At 37.6% G+C, this 23,448-nt stretch overlaps 1 protein-coding gene across 3 annotated transcripts; it reads left to right on the forward strand.

Annotated features, from left to right (window-relative positions):
* Positions 1 to 632: 632 nt before the first annotated feature.
* Positions 633 to 21,223, forward strand: LOC103714434. Of its 3 annotated transcripts, XM_008801675.3 has the most exons (16): positions 633 to 778; positions 2,463 to 2,855; positions 3,011 to 3,236; positions 3,353 to 3,604; positions 3,722 to 3,837; positions 4,256 to 4,351; positions 4,438 to 4,525; positions 4,889 to 5,118; positions 6,726 to 6,910; positions 7,126 to 7,325; positions 9,123 to 9,455; positions 9,646 to 9,747; positions 14,263 to 14,560; positions 19,104 to 19,252; positions 19,331 to 19,615; positions 20,497 to 21,223. In XM_008801675.3, the coding sequence occupies exons 2-16, from the start codon at positions 2,554 to 2,556 to the stop codon at positions 20,689 to 20,691; spliced, it is 3,057 nt and encodes a 1,018-aa protein (XP_008799897.2). In that variant the 5' UTR covers positions 633 to 778; positions 2,463 to 2,553; the 3' UTR covers positions 20,692 to 21,223. The 3 variants fall into 3 exon arrangements, with proteins under 3 accessions (XP_008799897.2, XP_008799898.2, XP_038981976.1); XM_008801676.3 differs by lacking the exon at positions 9,646 to 9,747; XM_039126048.1 differs by lacking the exon at positions 633 to 778 and having other exon boundaries at positions 2,735 to 2,855; positions 2,932 to 3,236.
* The last annotated feature ends 2,225 nt before the right edge of the window (positions 21,224 to 23,448 follow it).

The raw sequence follows: 23,448 nt of genomic DNA on the forward strand, positions 1-23,448 counted from the left end.
TAGGATTGAAAACTAAAATTATCCAAATTTCAAATAGGTCGGGTTTGAATTCAGTAAATTCTGACCCAACGCAGAAAATGAAACCGGTCCAATTTTAGGACCAGACTCGGCCCCACGGGTCCTCCAAAATGGATTGGGTCAGATCTAAGCATGCCAGATAGGGTCGGGTCATGGATCAACCCGACTCATTTGCAGCTTTATTAGAATATGATTTGAAATCCTACATAAAAAGTTTTAAAGAAAAAAGTTTTTTTATATTCTCTATAAATACTTTTATTGGGGTTTTTCTTATAATCGATCTTTAAATTATTGATCAGTAAGAGCTCCTTTGTGGAATTTTATCATTTTCTTTATTCTTTTTAATCTCTTTTGATGAATTATCAGAGTTGGTTAGTGAGCGTGCGAAAACTGTCTCATTGAAGTAGCCCGCTAAAATATTATTTTCTGGCCTTGGAAGAGAGAATAATATCCACCCTTGCTGCCCTTCCAACTGTAGTCTGCCGTTGTGTTGTGCATATTGTAGTAAAAGTTTTACATTGTTATACTAAATTTTTATTTATTAACTTTGGTTTGTTAACTTTGGTTTCCGTTTGCCCAAACCGGAGCTACTCGGATTGGGAGCCAAACTCAAAGAGGGCTCGGGTTCCGGTTCTCACAACGCAACAAATGCATCGATCCCTCCTTTCCACTTTCTAATAAAACAGCCGCATCCTCTCTTCCCCCTCTCCCATCCCCACCGTCTCCATCTCCTCGCCTCGCCTCGCCGCGCCTCAATCTGGTATGCTCTCTCTCTTGGTCAATTCGTTCTTCCCCAATGCCTTTCTTCTTTGCCTTCTAATCATTTTTTAGGTCAAATGCCTGTCGTGATTTTGTTTGTCCTTGTTTCGACATGAAGTGAAATGTGGTTCCCTTGTTATTTTCTTTTTGGATATCTAATTGCCGTGATGAAATATGCCACTTGTGGGTCATATGATGTTATGGGCGCCACTGGTTACAAGAATGTCGAGATACGAATCAGGTCGGTTTCATATTTCGTTATTGGATCATACAAGACAACGTGATGCCGTGATAGATATTCCATTATGGTCATAAAACTTATCCCAGCACTTCCTCAACATCTTTTGTGTGAGTTATTGGGTGTTATAGGAAATGAATCAAATTAGATTAGTCCTGTTATTGGAATGGATTAGCGTCCTGTAAGTGAAATTTCTGCTTCAGGCTGCTGCTGGATTCGCTTTAATTGCCGGAGTAGCATTGTAGATGTCTTGCATTCTTTTAGAACATTTGCATGTCACTGAGGTGAATTTGGTTTTGGTGGATATTTACTATGATTCACCAAGCCAATAGGATGGACCTTCAGCATACACCTACTTATGAGCCATTAGGCACTTATTCTGGAAAAGTTTCAAGCCTTATTTATGTTCCATTGTGCATATCATAGGCATTCTTTTTTTTGGATACATGAGTTGTGGGACTTTTCGAGTTCTTGTTACAATTAAGCTGGACTTAGTAAATTTAAAGGGCTCAATTACACAAGCTGCTCTTGTTGGTAGCTAGCAAGGAGACTAAATAGAGCCTATGCGATGGTATTGTTAACCAATATGATCCATGCGAATCATTAACATATTCCCGCTTTAATATGGTATTATTGCATTAAATTGTTTCTTAGCACTTGCAATAATTATCTCTAAGGTGTTGGATGCCTCTTAAAGCTCCACTTCCGGATTTATTTCCAAAAGATTTTCTCCCATTTATCATCATGCATCTTTTTTCTTTTCTTTTCTATTCTTTTTTTTTTTGCTGCCTTTCTATTAAAACCCCTTCAAATCAATTAAAATTTGAAGACTTTTCGAACAATTTTGTGATTCATATGCCATGAGATTGATGTTGCACAACCATTAGGTCAGTGCAGAAACCCAGTTGCTATTGTATCTGCTACATATTCAAGTTATTAAGGATTGTGTAGAATGAACCCTTCTCAGAGCCCATGCATACTCTTCAGAATACTATTTTCTTCTTCAGTTTTTTCAGCACATCAAACAAATGTAGCATCCAAAATCACTTCAATTAATGGAATAAGTTAAAATGAAACATCAATTTCTCTAATGCAGGGACAAGGTGTTACATATGATTGTTGTACTTGGGAATTCGACACTCCATCACATTAGTTTGGGTTGATAAATTATTTCTCATGGAAAAACAGTTAATATCATACCAGTTATAACGTCCCAGATTCTTTTATCTTCTTGATATATGGGCCCTGAACCCACTCTCTTTCCTTGTTTAATGGTTAGTAATACTGGTATTTATTGTATCAATAACAGGTGAAAATCATATAATATGACTGTCTTCATAGCAGTTCCAGTTTGCTATAAATACATCTTTTCTTTGTTTCATACATAATCCTACTATCAAATCTAACATCACAGCTGATGCAACTACTGTGACTTCTTTCTATGCAGAATCAAACCCATAATTTAAAGGTTCCTCTCTGGTAAATGTTGGCTATTATTTGAAGTGCTTGAAGTAATACGAACCACTAAAGATTGTTCAATGGGCACAGACAAGCAGTCTAGTAGTCCATTGTTGGATACCCTCAAAATGGAGAGGGTTACGACGATCTTGACCCATACATACCCTTATCCACATGAGCATTCAAGACATATTATGATGGCTGTAGTAGCGGGATGCCTGTTTTTTATCTCATCTGATAACATACATACCCTCATACAGAAACTGGACAATAATATTAAATGGTGGTCCATGTATATATGCTTGATTGGATTTTTCTATTTCTTTTCATCCCCATTTATTGGGAAGACTTTCAAGCCAAGTTATTCAAACTTCAACCGCTGGTAAGTAATCCTCTCAAAAACAAGAAGTCCCTTTTGATCCTTTTTATTCATTGGTGGTGAAGTCTCTCTTATGCAGGGAGATTTAACCTGGACTTAAATGTTGAGACTGTTTGAGGAAAATATCTTATCGGTTTTCTGAATTAACCATACTGCAGGTATGTTGCTTGGATCTTTGTAGCAGCTCTGTATCATCTTCCCAGTTTTCAATCTATGGGGGTCGATATGAGGATGAATCTTTCTTTATTTCTTACAATATATGTTTCATCTGTCCTTTTTCTCATAGTGTTCCATATTATATTTCTTGGCCTCTGGTATGTTGGTCTTGTTGCTCGTGCAGCAGGAAAGAGACCAGAAATTTTGACCATTATCCAAAATTGTGCAGTAAGATTTCTGGATATATTTGAGCTGCCTTTTGGTGAAATCCTCTATTGCAATTTATCATCCATCTTCTTGACTGAATTCTTGCCTGATGTTGCCCCTGCCTGCCCCTAATGCAGGTCACAAGTATTGCATGCTGTGTATTTTATAGTCACTGTGGCAATCGTGCTTTTCAAAGAGGCAAATCTTTTGAGCGTCGAAATTCTAGTTCAGATTCCTTTCCATTTTGGGATAACGAAGATGGAAACACTTGGATATCAAAGTTTCTCCGCATGTATGAATTGAAAGATCAAATCTGCTCATCTTGGTTTGCTCCAGTTGGTTCTGCCAGTGATTACCCTCTTTTGTCTAAGTGGGTCATTTATGGAGAGGTATGATGCTTCTTTTTGTCAGTTCTTCATTTGACCACCACCTATCTTTCAAATGTCAAGCATCATGTTTTTCATATCAATCCATCCATTTCCTGTTCTAATTGTTCACTTTTCCAGTTAGTTTGCAGTGGATCATGTGCTGGGCCTTCAGATGAGATATCCCCCATATATTCATTATGGGCAACATTTATCGGTCTTTATATCGCTAATTATGTTGTTGAGCGATCATCTGGGTGTGTTTTTCATTTTGAATTTCTAATAATTATCTTTTATATATCTTACAGTTCAAAAATATTATATACAAGCAATTCTTTTTCATAAACATTTTCATATTATTAGTTTGATATAGGAATGGTGCCAATGAACCAGACCTTGGCCCAGATGTTCTGAGTTTCAAATCAATCTGGCCTTTGACCTGGTCCAAAATAATGAAATTGCCCTAGGCCTAGGAAATCTGATGCTTATCCCATTATGACCCCTTTAACCCAAGTCATCTTGTAAAAAGTTCATTTTGTTCATAACCACCTTCATCTATAATTTATTATTTATATTTGACATCACAAATATTTGTTTTGTAGTGCAAAAGTTGATGTATTTGAGAACTATTATCCTTCTTAGACCTTCTAATGATGCATCATCTGCACTTGACAGATGGGCTCTAACTCACCCATCATCGGTACCAGAATATGAAAGGTTGAAGAAACAGATGAAACCTGATTTCTTGGATATGGTTCCTTGGTACTCAGGGTAGGCGTTTACTAACTCTAGGATTTTTTGATTTTAGATGAAAAGTTCAAAGAGGTTCTTACATCATTGATGGCTTCATGTACCAGGACATCAGCTGATTTATTCAAGACAGTATTTGATCTGTTGGTATCTGTGACCCTTTTTGTTGGTCGATTTGATATGCGCATGATGCAGGTATGCTTGCAGTTGGTACAGAAAATCTGCATGAAATGGTTACGTCAAATTGTTCTTTTGATTACCAATGAGAGTTATGGCTTTGCTCAGGTCTCATGTCTGTCGTGAATGCTATGCTGTAATCAATTCATATTATATCTAAGCTTAGTTATAGCAACATCGGAGAGCTTATTTGTTGATTGAATAATTCTTACTTTTTTCATTTTTTTAAGGTTAAATATTTCATTTTCATTTTGTCCTTTGTAATTATTAGTGATTTCTTTCTCCTAATTAATTATCTTTGAGACTGGAGATGTCTTGAATATAGAATGGTTTTCATGATGCATTTATTTCTCATAACTTTATGTGCTTTTCTGCAACCAGGCTGCAATGAACAAGGCTCCAGATGAAGCTAAAAGTGGTGATCTATTGTACGATCAGTTTAGTGAAAGAGACAATCTCTGGTTTGATTTCATTGCAGACACTGGTGATGGTGGAAACCCATCCTATGCAGTGGCTCGTTTACTGGCCCAGCCTTCAATTCAACTTCAAGTTAGTGATTCCATGCGTACACTTCCACGTGGAGATTTGCTTCTTATTGGAGGGGATCTTGCGTAAGCTGGTCTTATTTTTGACCTGTGATACTGTGAATAATATCTATATATCAATGTATGCATGTGCACTTCACACATACACAAAAAAATAAAATAAATGCATACATACATAATGGTTTTTGCATGAATTTGAAGTTCATGTTGCATATGTTTCAAGAAATTATCTTGAATATTTGTTGATAAAATATAAGTTTTTAAAGCTCAATATTTATTAATTTGTTTAGACCTTAGTAGTCGGCCAAAATAGTGCACTTTCTTATATATAGGGCTATTCAGAGGAAAGTTATAAAAAAAAGAAGATCTTGGCTGATATTTAGTTTCACCCTTGCCTTGCCAACTGCTGTTGAGTGGAAGTGTTTCAATGATAATTCTGTCAACATGAAGCAATTAGTGTTGAAATCATAAAGAACAATTGCGGGGTGTGGGGGGCTGGAGGTGGGAGCCTATTGCACTTTCTTGGTTACGCCATTCTTTTGCCTCATTATATATGAAGAAATCAAATATGGTCAGTAAATGCTCTCATAATTGTTATGTACAAGCATTATTGGACAATTGTCTTTTGTAGGATTCTAAAGGATGACAACTCTTACAAGGGATTGTTTGATCGTGGAGGCAAGTGCATCATATTGCAAACTGAAGAACTTTTCACTTGAATCCTTAACTTAGGGTCTTTAGCGTTGATGCCTTCCATGGTAAACTACCACTGCTATGCGAAACTAAAAGATGGAGGATTGACCAGTTTCCACTTTCTTGGTTATGCCTTTCTGTTGCCTCATTATTTATGAGGAAATCTAATATGATCAGCGAATGTTCTCTTGACTGCTTACATAAGCATTTCTGTGACAGCCAACGTTTGGTAAGATTCTTAGTGATGACAACATTATAAAAGGATTGTTTGATTGTGGAGGGCAAGTGCAATATTTTGCAAATTGGAAAGCTTTTCCACTTAATCCCTTAACTCAGGGTCTTTAGTGTTGATGCCTTCCATAGTAAGTACTTCTGCTATTATGCTAAATTAGAAGATGGATGATTGATTAGTTGCTCAGAGGATCTGAAGTTAAGGCTCGTGCCAATTTTCCCATTCTTTGTGGGAGATGTAGAGAAAGATTAACCAGAATATTTTGACAATTTTGAGCCTGGATCTTATACGAAAGAATGCACCATAGTATGTCTCCTTGGAGTAAGGTTTCTTACTCCTGTTATTTCCCCCTTTTACAGAAGTAGTCTTCATTTTCTAAGAAGGTATTACTCTTCTACCACCCGACAACATACAAAAGTAAATAGATTTTTATGTGTAATGTCTTTATGTTGAAGAATACTACCTTAGATTCTTCTTCTCTTAATTGTTGACAGAAAGCAGGACCAAAATTTACTTATATGTGTATTTCTGGATGCATGTCTTGTTTTTGATGCATCATTTAAAGAAAAAGGTGAATTGGCAACTGTGGTTTGTGTCTGTCTTGCTTTTGGTGCATGAATATTTAAGAAAAAAGTGAACTAGCAAATGTGGTTTTCTTTGAACGCGATTCACTACACATTTGTTGTTGTTGTTGTTGTTCACTTGAAAGCTGCTCTATTTGCTTGGTGAATTCCGAATTATGGCATAGGTACCCTAACCCTTCTGCATTTACATATGAGAGGCGTCTTTTCTGTCCGTTTGAGTATGCGCTGCAGCCTCCACCTTGGTATAGTGCTGAACAGATAACAATAGACAAGCCAGATGTTCCTTGTGGAGTGCCAGAACTGAAACAATATGATGGACCTCAGTGTTTCATAATTCCTGGAAACCATGGTAAATTTCACATCTAAAGTTGCATAGATTATGTACAAAATATGCACTCATACACGGACAAGACACAACACAAATATCTTGCTGTATGAACCATGGCATTTTAAGTTTATTTTGAAGATATTTTTTGATATTCAGATTCGTTAAGTTTTCTCAGTGTTAGTCGTCAAGGGCCATTATTGATTTTTCAGTCTAAGATAATATTTTGTTGTTCACAGACTGGTTTGATGGTCTGCATACTTTTATGAGGTGCATATGTCATAAGAGCTGGTTGGGTGGGTGGTTTCTGCCTCAGAAGAAGAGTTACTTTGCCTTGCAACTTCCCAAGGGATGGTGGATATTTGGTCTTGATCTGGCTCTTCATGGTGATATAGATGTATACCAATTCAAGTTTTTTGCAGAGCTATGTCAATACAAGGTTTTGCTACCTTAGCTCGCCCACACTGTTTTAGTTAGAGTGAATGTTTTTATTAATCGTGTTGCACAATCTAACAAGAGTTATGGTCTGCTCAGTATATGCAGAAAGTGGCTCAGTATTTTTGAAATTAGAAAAGTTACTATTTATATTTTTTGGCTAAGTGGGAAGGTACTTAATCCATGTTATGAATAGCAATTTATAGCAATTCAAATTTAAACAGTTTTTCACAAGCGTGGTTTAGATACTACTGAGGTAGCACCATCATGACGTTACCTTCTGTATATTGTGCTCATTTTTGAAATTAGTTGGCTCTAATGAGTAACATATGTCTCTCTAAACTATTGGCTAGCAACAGTTATTAGTTTCTTAAAGTTTAGTAGTCATATGCCAATTGTTGGATCTAAGACATAGTTGCAAGGTCTGTCGATTCAGAACTGGTTCGGCATTGGTTCGGCCCATACTGACACTCGGTATGCTGTGGCGTGCTAGTGATGTATTGGTATGCCATTTTCTTTTTTTTTTTGTTATTGTTTGAATTTTTTCATCTTCAGGGATTATTTCAATGACCTTGTTTGAATTACGATTATGATGTTACTTTGATGCTTTTTCATGTCATGTTAGTCTTTAGTATGATATAATCGATTGATAAATGCACTTGTAATATAATTGAATGCATGAGTACATATAATTGAATGTATATGTATCGAATGGATTTGAATACAAAATATATGCTAACATCTAATTCCTCATAGCATGTTTATGTCGCTCGTAGATGTCGGGATCCTGATCATAGTCTAGGCCTGAGATTTGACTTCGGCCTAGAAAATTTGCCCATCCTGTATCCTATAATCCGAGCTTTTTGGATTGCCACCCTAATACTAATTCAGTGTCTGATACTAGGCTGGCCATCCCATCTGAGGGAAGATCGAGGCACCAAAATTACCCTATAATCTGGCTAAGGTTGTGGATGGTAGGAGTCACTCAAATACGACACCTTAGATGGACGCCCATACAAGTCATACCCTGACTGTGTCGAAATACAAAATTTTGGCACGATCTCCCCTTGTTTTTGCCTAATTTTTGCTTTTTAAGGCTTCAAAAATAAAGAAAAAAGATGGGATATGGAAGGAAAGAGAGAGATAAAATAGAGTTGAATTTCGGATGAAATTCGTGTAGATCAGCACTTCTCCAGCTTTTTTGGTGGAAAACAAAAGAAAAAACTTGTGGGAGGGCTGAGAAGGCACTTAATTATTAAGGGAGGGACAAGCCCTGAATTTCCCTGAGTCGAGGAGAATGTGTTATTCAGCCTGTTTGGGTCGGTTTGGGATGGCTCAAAATTTTGTCTCGACCTAACAGCCCATCCCGCTCTGGTCTAGTCCGAAATGGTTCGATACGCCCCAGAAAGAGCGCAGTTTGGGATAGGGTGGCGAATGTCGTTTATTTGATAACATTTGCTGGAGGGTAGCATCATCTAACCATGCTATAATACATTCTTATCTTTCACATTAATAAATTATTGTAGTCATTTTTTTGAATTTTTTAAGAAAAAACACTATTTTTAGTTGAAATGTGTTAACTTCATGTAATGAATGTGTTTGTCAAGGTCGGGTTTTTTGATGATAAATATGATGCCTTAAAGTATCCCCTCATAAAGAACTAAATTTGTTCAATTTAGTTTAACTGATAACCGCAATGGGCTGTTGTAAAACCATTTAATTTTTTTCCTGGCATATGGGTAAAATGTTGCTAAGTGCATGTGTTTCTTCAAAAGCTTCTAAAGACGGAAAAATCTTGCAGATTGGTTCAAATGACAATGTCATTGTGATGACACATGAACCCAATTGGCTTCTGGATTGGTACTGGAATGAGATCACTGGGAAAAATGTCTCTCACCTGATATGCGATTACCTGAAGGGAAGATGTAGACTCCGAATGGCAGGAGACTTGCATCACTATATGCACCATTCTGCTGTTCCATCAGAAAAGCCTGTTTATGTACAACACCTTCTTGTCAATGGTTGTGGTGGGGCCTTTGTGCATCCTACTCATGTCTTTAGAAATTTCAGCAAATTTTATGGAAAAATTTATGAGAGCAAGGCTACTTACCCATCTTATGATGATTCTAGTAGGGTAAGTTAGATTATCCTTTTCTTTTTCCATCTCATCCACATAGGTGCAAAATGTCTTGTTAATTATAATGATTTTGGTTATTTACCCATATCAAATTGTTCTCTTGGTTCATATTATACTTTTCTTCATGTTTTCTTTTTATTCTTCTTAAATGCTGCAATTAATTTATTTCCAAAAAATGTTGTTTTAGATTGCATTGGGCAACATTTTAAAATTCCGCAAGAAGAACTGGCAGTTTGATATTATTGGTGGTGTCATCTACTTTATATTGGTCTTTTCTATGTTCCCGCAGGTGATGTATATTTACTTTAGTGAATTGTTACTCTTGTTAGATCTGTTTTAAGTTTCTAATTTGCTAAAATTGGACATGTAGTACGTTATCAAATATTCCAAATGTTTCTTTTCAAGTACTTTGCATCTGTCTTATTTGAATGCATGGAGCAAGGTTTGTTGTACCAAGCCGTAACATCTCATATTGAATGTACCATACTATACCGGTAAGGTATTGGCATGGCATCGAGGTTCAGTTCGGTATATGGACTGAATTGGTCCAAACCAAGCAGAATTGCCCTGTAGGTACCTACCTGTTCTAACCTGGTTTCAACAGTACTATGGCTGGGAGCGAAAAAAATATTAGAACTTGAAAGCCTGTCTTGTATGGGGTGTATAAAGTACTATATTGTACCGAACCAATAACATACTAATATGGTTTTTGGTATCGGTTATGCAAACCGTGGCATGGAGCGATCTTTGTATTTACCATAATTTTCAATTTTCCATTTCTCTGAATAATAAGAAGCAAGTCTTTGTACTATTGGTTCAAACTTTCAAAATTCACTTAAACACAGGGCATGCTGTACCGTATCAAACCAGATAGTACCGAACATACCATACCGTACCAGTTTGGTATCGATACGGGTATAGGTGGCCTACCGACTCTCAATACTTATTCTCTCTTGTCGCATGTGCTTACCAATAATGGTATTAAGTTATCGAGTGTAAATAGCTTAAGCCATGTATTTTAGACTAAGATTACTGCTGATGAAGCACTACAAGATTCACTTTTTGATAGAATGTTTTACTTGCTTCATTGTAATTTCATCTTTAAATATTAATTTGTTCTGAGCTCTGATTATCTCGTAATTTTTCCCTGTTAAGTGGGTTTGGATGATGGAAGTAGATTTGCAATTTTAACATTATAAACAGAATATTTTGGTTTAGGGCAAAGCCTAGTTGTTATCATTTCTTCTTCCATACTATTCAACACATGGAGCTACTTAAATTTGTATTTTGTCCAGTATATTTAATTAGTAGAGCAGGGTTGTGGTGATGTAAGTGTAAGAAGAGCATGTATTTAAGTGTTACTTGAGAAGGCTGTTGTGATGTGCTTGTTGAATCTGAATGAAAAAAAATCCTTTCTTACATAAAGTAGCTCGGATTTAGGGTATACGATACATAATATTTTGACAACACATATATCCGTGCTGTCAGTTTCAAAGGAGGTTAAAATTTTTCTGAATCTTTAATCTACATTTGGATATTGTAATTTTCAATACATTATGCTGATTGCATCTATTAAGAACAAGGTTTGCTGTACCGGTACCGGATCCCGTATCGGTGCCACACTAGCATAGTGTCAGTACAGTATGGTATAGAATTTTTTTGGCATACCGAGAGTCGGTACGCCACCTGCACCGGTACCAGTACCGAACCAATATGGTATGGTAGCCCGGTACCATCCGGTTCGGTATGGTACAACATATCATAATTAAGAATGATAGATGTTAACTAACTAATTGACCTACAATACTTAAGCTGATAGGGAAAGGGTCAATGTATATCAAGCTTAACGACCCCCTCATGTGTAGCTTGGACCATGCATGTGGAGGGACCAGAATGACCGAAATGAACCAAGATAACGAACAAAAACTGGAATGAGTCAAGATAATAACTGGGTTAATTAAATAAATAGTTAGCATGGAGGGGATTCGAGCTCACGATGAGCTTCAATACCATGTTAACTAATCAGTTGACCCCGAAAGCTTAAGTTGATAGGGAAAGAATTGCTTAATAATAAAGTTGAGATTTTGGGGTTAATTTATTATGCAAAGGAGTAAAGTAATAAAGATTCTATGTGAAAAGTAGAATTTTTAGGGTTGATGAAAAGTTATGTTAAATCTAGGGGGATATATAATTGTGTTATGAGATGCTCCTGGTAAAAAGCCATGTTATTAGTCACTATAAAATCAGGTCATTATAAAATCAAATTTATCAGCATAAGCTGAAATATGTGGATATTGGACATATCAAGAGTGATTCCAAGTTTGCCTGCAAGCTTTTCAGGTTTAAGTAGTTGTTTACAACGAAATTACATTATCTTCTGTAAATAAATAAGGATGAAAAAGGGCATCCTAGTGCATGAGGCTCTTGCTACTATAGGAGTCTGGGGAGGGTCGGATGTACGCAATCTTATCGCTGCATGTAGAGAAATTTTTTCTATGTTTTGAACTTGTGCTACCTAGATTATAATGGAGCAACCTTATTCCTGCACCAGACCCATGCTCTTTTGTAAATAAATAAGTAAACAAACATAATTTGCATTTTTTCTATTCAAACTAATATATATAGATAAGGTGTGGGTCTTGGTACCTGGCTCTGTATTGGTGCCACACTATCATTATGCTAGTATGCTCAGTATGGGGGCCGGTTCACGTACCGAGTGTCGGTACGCCTCCCCATACCTTGTATCGGTACCAAACCGGTACAGTACGGTATATCTCGTAGAATCTGGTTCAGCACAGTTTGGCATACCATGTATACAAATAGTTGTAGACATATATTCAGATTGATGATGCACTTTAGCATGTGGTTTATTACATTCAATTCCATGCTATATACACTACCCTCACCTACCATACTATTAGCATCACTGAAAAGATTATCCCATCTATCTTGACTCATGGCAATGACCATGCTATTAGGCATCCACACTTATCCCAGACATTTTTGATTGATAACAAAAATAAATTTCTAGGGGAAAGCAAAAGACCTCTCTTACATATGCACATAAGTTATGCATAAGAAAAGTGAACATCATAGTCAATTTATTTTTTTAGCCTTGCTTGTCTTTGTTCGTATGGCTAGATTTTCTTTAGATTTTATGTTCTTATAGAATCAATGGTCTGTTTTTGGATATTCATGGAAAAGTTGTGAGAGGCTGTATATAATCTCAATCTATAGTTGGGCTTTTTCTGTTTTGTAAAATTCAAGTCTATTGTACCTCAGGGAATATGTAACGTATGCATCCAAGGTTGCTCAATGATGTTCAGTTAATGGTAACTGGCTGCTAGAGCATGCTTGCATTACCTCATATTGGAATCAAGATGTAGGCCCAAGCAACAGAGATGGCAGCGTACATTTTGTACTGCTATAAGTTCTGTTTGATATATTTGATGTTTAACAACTATGCTGTTTGTGGTTGATGGGGGATGAGCCTGAATTTAGTCCCATACCGACTAGGCAGCGAAAATGTCTGTGCCTTATATGGAGGGAAAACCTCTTTCCTCACGAGGCGCCTTTTGAAGGGCAAAACCGTGAGGGCATCCCCCCGTCAGCGCTGGACGCGCGGGCCGGAGAAAATTTCCCCTGTAGCGCTGGACGCGCGGGCCGGAGTCCCAGAGCGGACAATACCTCGTGGGGGACATGGGCCGTTCCCTGTCGCCAGTTGGTTGGGGCTACGCTATTGTCGGGTCGAAGATCCGCAACAGATGGCGCTAGAAGGAGGGCGGATGAGCCTGAATTTAGTCCCATACCGACTAGGCAGCGGAAATGTCTGTGCCTTATATGGAGGGAAAACCTCTTTCCTTATGAGGCGCCTTTTGAAGGGCAAAACCGTGAGGGTATCCCCCCGTCAGCGCTGGACGCGCGGGCCGGAGAAAATTCCCCCCGTAGCGCTGGACGCGCGGGCCGGAGTCCCAGAGCGGACAATACCTCGTGGGGGACATGGGCCGTTCTCTGTCGCCAGTTGGTTGGGGCTACGCTGTTGTCGGGTCGAAGATCCGCAACAAATGGCGCTAGAAGGAGGGCTCGCCCACACATAGAAACTCTCCCTGGGCCTGGGGGGCTGGTAAAGCCGGGTTACACCGGCACAGGATCTTCCCGCTGGGGGGGCTATGATGGGGGATGAGCCTGAATTTAGTCCCATACCGACTAGGCAGCGGAAATGTCTGTGCCTTATATGGAGGGGAAACCTCTTTCCTCACGAGGCGCCTTTTGAAGGGCAAAACCGTGAGGGTATCCCCCCGTCAGCGCTGGACGCGCGGGCCGGAAAAAATTCCCCCTGTAGCGCTGGACGCGCGGGCCGGAGTCCCAGAGCGGACAATACCTCGTGGGGGACATGGACCATTCCCTGTCGCCAGTTGGTTGGGGCTACGCTGTTGTCGGGTCGAAGATCCGCAACGGTGGTCTTTAAGATTAACCAAGTATTCACTCCCCGATGGCAGTTTAGTTCAAGTTCGTAGGTGTTTGTTAAGTTGGTGTTGAACCATGTCTTCCAAGTTCAGCATTAGTACTGTACATGACTTTCCAAAGAAGTTGTGGAGATTCTTCAACATTCTAGAAGCCTTTGGTGATATCTATTATACCTGGTTGAAATATTTTCATTGTAATGCTATGCTCTTAATTAGATAATGGAAATTCGTTCAAGGTATATTAGCCATTTGCATTTCAATACTAGCAATTTGTTCAAATTATCTAATGAAAGCATAGTTTCTCTTCAGGAATAACTTTCTGACGTTCCATGTTGCAGTGTAACCTTGTCCACATATTGCACAAGGATTCTTGGTCTGGTCGCTTAAAATCCTTTTTCAGTACAATGTGGAGTGCTTTTATTTACATGTTGGAACACTCATACGTGTCTTCAGCAGGAAGTCTAGTATTGATGATGGCATCATATTCATTTGTTCCTTCAAAATTGTCCAAAAAGAAGCGTGCTATTATAGGGGTTCTTCATGTTATTGCACATACGACTGCAGCCCTTATCCTAATGTTGCTGTTAGAGTTGGGGATTGAGATATGTATTCGCAATCATCTTCTAGCAACTTCAGGTAGTTTTTGCTTCTCAATTTAATTTATGCAAGATAGACATGCACTCCACGATGCTTGATAGCCTATTTCACATGTTACAGCTTATCATCAAATGGATGAATGATAGAATGTAAGTTAACTTCTTGCATTTTGTGTAGAAAATTTAAGAAGAAGAGACTATGCATGGTCCTTTTTGGCACATTATGAGCATCTGTTCCTTTTGATGTTTTGGATATTGATTGGAGGATCTTCTCCTTTACTTGTACAAGTGGTGCTTTGATTCCAAACCAATTGATTCTTTTGATGCTAAAGACCATAATTGGTTTTCAGCGGTTGTTCAAAAAGGGACTACCATTGGGATATCCAAAACCCTGTAAATAGCAATTAATCAGCTGTCCAAGATACTATATGTTAAAAAGAAGTTCAATGAGCATGCACTTGTTGATGCCTATTAGTAAATCTTTGCTATCCTTTGAGTCAAATGAGTGAAAGGAGACCGAAATGTCTTTTTGAATTTACAATTGATTGACTATTTGTAATCAAACGTTTGACTCAAATCCTCTAATTTGATATATTCATTCTATTGGTTCTTAAATGAATACCTAAAAAAAAATTAATTAAATGACTTGTACTTTATAATTGCTATGATTATTTGAAGTATGAAGAGTTCAAAGAAGTGCTGACCAAGATCTGTAAAGGGTCCTCGTTGCCTATACAAACTGACCTGGTATAATAGTCCCACATCGGAAAAATTGTCCATTTTCTGAATGATCAGCATTCATAACTTAAGTGACTAATCCTTTGGCCAGAAGTGGAGGCTGCAACAAAGAAAGATCACCCTGCCTCGCAATTCAATTTTTTGATCTTTCGATCAGAAGAAGAGGTTGTGTCTAAGGCAATCCATTTGGAACCCTCAAGTTGATGACCATGAAGTGGAAATTAACAAGAATATAAGGCAAGCTAGCAACTTTGCGACACATGGTGTTTTGAGCATAGGTTAATCTTGATATTAGTACACAACTCAGGAAGCTTTTGCCAATTCCTGCATATGCTTTGTGAGATCAGTTGATGTATGGCAGATATTATATTCTAATGTGTTTTGTTGAAAGCATCATGTACTATTTATCATTCCTCCAAAATCTGAGGGGCATATGCAACTTTGTTACCTGTACACTTTTGTCCGGATCCAAAAATCCATATTGGACACATATAGAAGCCGGATACATATCAGACACATGATAGTTATGAAGTTTTATAGTTGCCATGTTAAATATTGGTAGAGAGTTGAATTCTTTCAATAATGTATGACCCTCCATTTTCATGTTAGAAGTATTTGTTATTTTTAGCAATTGACAAAGGATGCAAGTAGCCATGTTAAATATTGGTAGAGAGTTGAACTCCTTCAATAATGTATGACCCTCCATTTTCATGCTAGAAGTATTTGTTCTTTTTAGTAATTGACAAAGGATGCAAGTACTGAAATAACTTTGCAAATTATTATTTTTCTTATTATCCTTGGGTTAATTAGGAAGTTTGAATGAGAAAGATGTATACTGAATGACCTGAACTAACAATATCTTCTTAATGTTTCTTTTAGTGTTTAAACAAAAAATATTTAAAGGTTATATATAATCTAGCTAAAATAATAATCTATCCTACAAATCTCTGCATTATCCTTTTTCTCAGTTGCTGAGTCAGACATTTGAATACATCCGAGCTCAATTCTCGTATCCATGCCCATGCACCACCGATATGTGGTTATAGTAAATCATTGACTATGGTTTGACTTATTTTGATGACCAACAATTATCTAATTCCTTAAATAGCTTTATCAGGTCAAAGAAGCATCTATGACTTATTGGAACAATTGAAGATTTGATTGAGTGAGATGGAAATGCTAGAGTTTTAAACTTGGTAGTAGACGGAAGGGAACAAAACATTTTTCTTTGTTGATGCCGACTTATGAAGCATGCAAAATGCTGTCAAATTTTACCAAGAACATGCGCCACCGACAAATTAAAATTATGTTTTGTAGCTTCCAATGACCTAGCTAGAGAGGAGATTTTGATGGGTTGTTTTAAATTTTGTGCTCTTTATTTATAAAATAGAACTATGAAAAATCAGAAAATAATAAAAAGGAACCATCAAAAGAAGATCAATATCTTTTGAATCAACTATTATTGATGAGAACTGAGGTCCGCCGAATTGGTACTAGGACCCATGTCGGTGGGCGGGTGGGTTGGTACGGTACCGAACATACAGGTCGGCAGGCAAGTCGATACGGTATCGGTTTGGTACTGTACTGACACAGTACGCTTGGGCACGCCGGTTTTGAACCGGCATGTCCAAGTTTGTTTTGAGTTTTTTAAGTTTAATTAATTGTGATAATCAATTTTTTAAAAAAAATTTCAATGATTTTAAGTCTAATTGGATGTTTTTTAATATTTTTATGTTTTTTGATGTTTCTATGATGCCGATTTAATCTAAATGATGCATCTTGTTATTTTAAAGTGATACAAAATATAAAATGATTTGTGAGATATTGCATGCTACAAATATAAAATATCTCAAAATCAACTAGTGAGGTAAAAAATATAAAATAATATAATTAATTACATATATTTAAAGTACAACATACATACGGATATCTAAAATTTCGTCAAGTAGCAATGTCTCTCGTAGATATTCGGATCATTAGTATAGTAAGGAGGCACATCAGCCCACTCCTCTAATCAAGCAATATTGTAGTCTTGCATGTTCATTCCATATGGAACGTGCTCTAGGTTATAAGCATTCTTGGATTTTTCGCTGAAGCTCTGCCTCTGAGAGGTCTTTTAGTTGATAAAACAACTATGAAGGGACCCATTCGAATAAGTTGGCAGTAAAATCTGACCTGTTCTGGGCTGCATAGGGTAGTAGCCATCGGAAGATGCCTCAGACACACCATATCTATATTCATACGCATAGGCTGCTTGTGGCTGCGAAAATCGGATCTAGTATAGATTCGGAATCTGATATATCTATGAATCCTACTCCACCTGCGAGGTCATTTGTAGCTGCATCGTGTCCTCCTGAATGACCTCGAGGAGCCTGTCTTCTATATGACATCGGATCTTTGCAGGCTCTACCAAATCATGCACCGTGGTCCCTATCCTGTATGACATGCATAAACTAGAATTCATCAGTGAATCAAAGACCACCTTGTAGCTTTGTCTTATAAACAGTGGTCTCATGTTCTCCACTCCCTCCTTGGCTAGCAGATCCATGACCACCCGAACTGCTGGTCCTGGTCTTTGAATCTGAGCGAACAGGCTCCTCCTCCATACTCTCCATAGGGGTTGTAGGTGCCTTTTGTTTTTTTTATTTGGTGTGCTAAGCAGTTGCCTGCTTATCTTTCGTGCCACTCACTGCCTGTTGACTCTTTGTGCCACTTGTTGTCTGCTTACCCTTTGTTCCGAACTAGGTTGCAACGAGTTTGAATGATATCGGCCGGTTCGGAATGGTTTGGGGCCCGACAGTTCGGTCCGGTTCGGCCAACCTTGATGAGAACTCTTTGGGTGCATATCACTCCTTGAGTTCCACATCACTGTGGGTCCCACAAGTGATGACTCTTGCTATATTTTACAAATTGCCCTTCTTTTAATGAGTGACTCTGGACATCTTTACTTTGCCCCATTTTTTTCCCTTTTTCATTCCCACTCCACATGCATTGCATGGGCCAAGAGCTCGTGTGTATAAAGCACAATTGGAGGACCGTTCTCATTGAGGCTGTGCTAAACGACCTGTTACTTCATTCACCTTTGATTTGTTTATATCTTGGGGTGGTAATGTAATCTTCATTAGTCCAATTATAGAAAACATACTATCACTTGGATATTTAAAATCTTTGAGTCCTGATATTCTCAGACAGTTGGGCACAAGACATGTCATGATACTCGAGATATGGAGTGTCTTGCTTATTAGCCAGCAGTATTGGCATGCGGCATGCATTTTTTGTGTTCTGTCAAGGGATGCTCTAGTCCATGTGATGGCACTTAAAATCTCAACATTTAAAGTACTAAGACATATAATGTGTCCTGTCACTCTTGGTGAAGTGCCAAAGCTTTCTAATGTAACAAAGCATGAATATGTGACTTTAAGGGATAGTACCATTAATTAGCCAATTTTGATTTTTGTATATTTAGTTATTTTATACTAATATTGAATGAATGCTTCCCATTTTGGGGGCATATTTGGAGCTTTTGAGTGCAAGGCACTCTGAGATTTTGGGTTCTTGACACATGCCAGGCTTCTAGATGACACATGCCAGGCTTCTAGATAACAATGCAGGAAGTATATGCTTGTAAGCCAGTGCTTCAATATTCCAATTTAACTAGTAAATTGGTCTTCACAAGTTCTCTGCTCTCTTTAGATGATGCATTTATCTACTGATGTATTTTATTACTCTTGACTTGTATAGTTTCCAACTGTTGATGACTTAGATGTATTATTCTTCGGTGATGTTCTTCTACAATTGATCAATTTATCTTGTAATTTTTGAATTTAAACATCTATCTATATTAGGTTACCATACACTCTATGAATGGTACCGATCTATGGAAAGTGAGCACTTCCCAGATCCAACTGGACTCCGTGTTCGCATGGAACGATGGACATTTGGACTCTATCCTGCATGCATAAAGTACCTCATGTCCGCCTTCGATGTTCCAGAGGTATTTCTTCTTCTTTCCTATGCATCAGAAGTTTCTTCCCTTTTTCTTTTCCTCTTGTAAAAAGCTGCAGGTTTTCAGGTCATGGCTGTTGCTAGAAGTAACATCTGCAAGAAAGGAATGGAGTCCCTTTCTCGTGGCGGTGCTATCATCTACTATGCTTCTGTCTTCCTTTATTTCTGGGTTTTCTCAACACCTGTCGTATCTTTGATTTTTGGGAGCTACCTATACATATCCATCAATTGGTTTCACATACACTTTGATGAAGCCTTCTCTTCACTCCGCATTGCAAATTACAAAGCATTTACCCGTTTCCATATCACTGTGAATGGTGATCTTGAAGTCTTCACCCTTGCAATTGACAAGGTTAGTCTGGCTTACACAATTAGAAAATTAAGAATATAAAATCAAGAGACATGGATTACCTATTTTGACATGCAAGGATTATAAACTGGATTATCTATCAGAAATCAATAACTATTTAATGTTTTGGGAGATTCTGAAAATTATAACATAATGTATGTGTAATCATACTGAACATACTGCTGCTACTTGAATGAACATCAACACCAAGAATTCCTTGGTGCCATGTGATCTGATAGATTTGCTCAACGCACCGGGTCCTAGTGGTTCCAGCAAGCAATTTCCATGGTGCTAAAGCTACTTACCTTAATGATTAAAAGGATTCAAGTTAAGAGTATCACATTTCAAGTAATTTTCTACTATAAGTAATGGAATCACAACATTTGATAGCATTTAGTTACTAAGGGCTCTTTTATTTTCCGTTTTTGTTCTCAAAACTTAAAGAGTAAAAAAAAAAAAAAGAACTAGTCTGAACAACTTGTATGATGAAATCCTGTTGCTTTTTGAATTGTTTGTAAAATCTTTAGAGTTTTTTGTAGCGCAGATTTATTGCTTCCAAAAAATCTGAAAGAACCAATGAAGAGCAGAAGTTTTATGCAAATTCTATCTTCAGCATCAATCTCCATATGGTTCACTAATTTGTAGTGAAACAAAAACAACAAAAATGCCTACCAGGCCTTAAGTTTAACCAGATTATCTTGCATGAAGCTGGAGGAAACCAATACAATTACTGCCAAGAATTACCTCTCTTTATCAAATGTTATCTTATTTTGTTTTGGGTTAATGCGGGATGCTCGAATCAACCTAAGCTTTAAATTCAGCTAATATGGTTCCACAATGAGTGATTTTAACCAAGATTCTTTGATAATATTTATGATGAGTAGGTTCCTAAGAAGTGGAAGCTGGATCCTGAATGGGATGCTGAACCAAAACAGCCTCAGCAGCTGAGCCATCGTAGGAGGTTCCCTAGCAAATGGAAGGCTGCTTCCGGTCCTGACCCTGTCAACTCGGTACGGATTGTTGATCATTTTGTGATTCAAAGATCTCATACAGACCTCACTCTGGAAGTCAGTGGTTGATCGATCATATTACATTTGTTATTTGTTGATTGCTCAATTCTCAGTCCCTTTGGAATCTGTACAGTAGTTCAACTATCTCATCATTCAGAAGTAGATAGAAGGGAAATGGAAATTTAATCAAAGCGACATTTCCAGATCAGCGTTTCCCACTTTGACATTTTGTTCTATGGAGTATGAACGAATAATTGGCTTAGCAAAGTCTGGAATTCCTCCTAAGTTACCGCACTATAAGCTTTTAAGGGCTCAAAAACAATGGCATAATCTTTTATGCCATAATCCAGGAAGTAACCATGAGCCGGTCGATACTCTGCCTAGACATTTTTTTTACTTGATCATTCTTTTGAGGTTGATTGTATTGTGTTTTTGTGGGATATGTTTGCGGGGAAATATTGGTTGTGTTCTCATTGTGTGAAAAATTGGTCAGAGCGGGGGCATTTTTTTTTATGAGCTCAAAGATGCGACTTGCCTTGCTGCTTAAATGATCAGTGAATTGAATTGAGAAATATGGTTGGAGCACTGCCACGGTCAGCAACTTATTTCTTGTGGGAAACATTTTGTGTGCACGGATGGAAGCTTGAGAAAAAAAAAAAAAACCTGGAACAGTGGAACCTCTCTCCCCTCACACCTCTTGCGCTCTCTCTCTTATCATTCCTTCCTCATCTCTTTTATCATCTCTCTCTCTCTCTCTCTCTCTCTCTCTCTCTCTCTCTCTCTCTCTCTTAAGGCATGCTTGGTTGAGCAGAGTTGGAGGCTAGAATGGACATAGGAATAGCTAACTTTCATTCCAGTCATTTGGTTAGAGAGAAATTGGAATGCATCAATTTTTTAAAATCTAATTTCTACTCTTCCGCATCGTTTATATTCCAGTTTGGTTCTTTTTTCGATCATGAATAAAACATGTAGGGGGACATGGCTATTCTAATGTTCATTCTAATTTATTTCAATTCTGATTCCGCTCACGAATCAAGTACTCTTTTAATTTTTTTATTCCACCCCAATTCTTACCATTTAGACCTTGATTCCAACTTAGAGATGAAGGGAAGGGTTTGTTTGCCTCTTGGATGTGAGGACGAAGGAAGATCACTCGCCACTGGCTTCTGCGATTGCTTTTTTTTTTTTTTTTTTTTTTTTGGTTGGCCGGTGATGCCTTAGGCTTTTGCTTTTTTTTTTTTTTTTTTTTTTTTTGTTCTCTTGGTTGGCCGGTGATACCTTGGGCTTTAAAGTTTGGTTGTCCCGCTGGTGTTTGTTGGTTTCCCGTTCTTTTTCTTTCAACCTTTGAGCTTTTTCCCCCCTCGCTCCTCCTTTTTCTTTTTCCAGTCTTGCGAAGCAAAGAATTTAATGACGCAATTATCTAACCATCTAGCCATAGTTGACTGGCACCAAGACATGCAATAGTTGTAGATATTCCCTCGTGAGGTAACAAATGAAAATAAATCCCACGCAGATATTTCCCTATCTCTACTATGTAGAACTTGCTGCATGTACAATATATGTGGTTTTGGCTTGTCCAGCAATTATGGTGTTAAAGAGGTGACCCGGAGGACCATGCACTAGGAAAAGAGAAAGGGGAAAGAGGGGCAGTGGAAATTTCAGAATACTCTTCATAGGAGTTTTAGTATAAAATTGGGGATGGAGTCAACATGTAGTATTCGCTTTATAATATTAAAGATAATTGCTCAATTTGGTTAGATTGTTTATGCAGGATGTTTTGAGTCTCAATTCTTCTTTTGCACATATGCTTCCCTCTTGGCAAATATATTGTTTATATACGCTTTCTAACAAATGATTGCTATGAAGAAAGAAGAATACATAAACCAGAGGTTATGATCAAATGTTCTCCAAATAAAGGCTTGACTAATGCGATCATAATCTCAAAATATACATCTTGTCGATGAAAATGATAAATTAATTTTTAGCCCTTAATCTGACTTTCGTTTTAACAATCGAGATTTAAGCATCTTTCATTTTGAAAATGCTTTAAGATATTGCTACAAAACCTCCCATGCATTTCACCAGTTCCTGTTGCTAATACTCGTACCATGTGATATTAGGGAGTTTTTTGATTAAAGTATCATACTAGCATTATATTTTCATACCTATTTTGTATATCTGTTTGTTTTTCACATATAAGTCAGGGAATAAATGTCTGTTCAACAAGAGCATTTTTTTTTAAAAAAAGTCTATCCTGATTGGGAAAAGATAGGCTAACCGCGAAAACAAGGAGCGTCATCACACAAAGTAAGCTGTTCACTAGCCAATTCCAGTATAACTCAAAATTTGGTTTGAATTCGGTTTGCTTAGCAAATAAGTTAGGCTAATCCTTTTCTTTTTCTTTCTTTTTTTTTGGGGCAAGATTAAGTAGTTCATATTGATAGGGAGATCAGTGGTTGGACCATGCACACCTTTGCCCATGAATCAGTCCACCAACAGGTTTCCTTCATGCAAGATGAGCTGAATTCTGAAGAGAAGCAAAAGGTTCACTGGCTGGTATTTACATTATGAGGAACAAGCCAGCAACCGTCCATCCAAATTGATCTGCAACATGAATAAAATTTTTACATAGCTCCATAGTGCAGAACTTCTTCTACTCCCAACGTAGTTCTCACATGAACCTTGGAACCGGTATTTTGCAATGACTACTCAAATCCAGAGTGTTTGAAGATTAAGCACATGAATCGCATCCTTACCCATTAGGTTTTACTGACTAATCTCAAACCTAGATGTCCAAGACCTTCATTATACGTTCACAAATCTTAT

The sequence above is a fragment of the Phoenix dactylifera genome, chromosome 4 (genome assembly GCF_009389715.1).
Source record: "Phoenix dactylifera cultivar Barhee BC4 chromosome 4, palm_55x_up_171113_PBpolish2nd_filt_p, whole genome shotgun sequence".
Classification (NCBI taxonomy): Eukaryota; Viridiplantae; Streptophyta; class Magnoliopsida; order Arecales; family Arecaceae; genus Phoenix; species Phoenix dactylifera.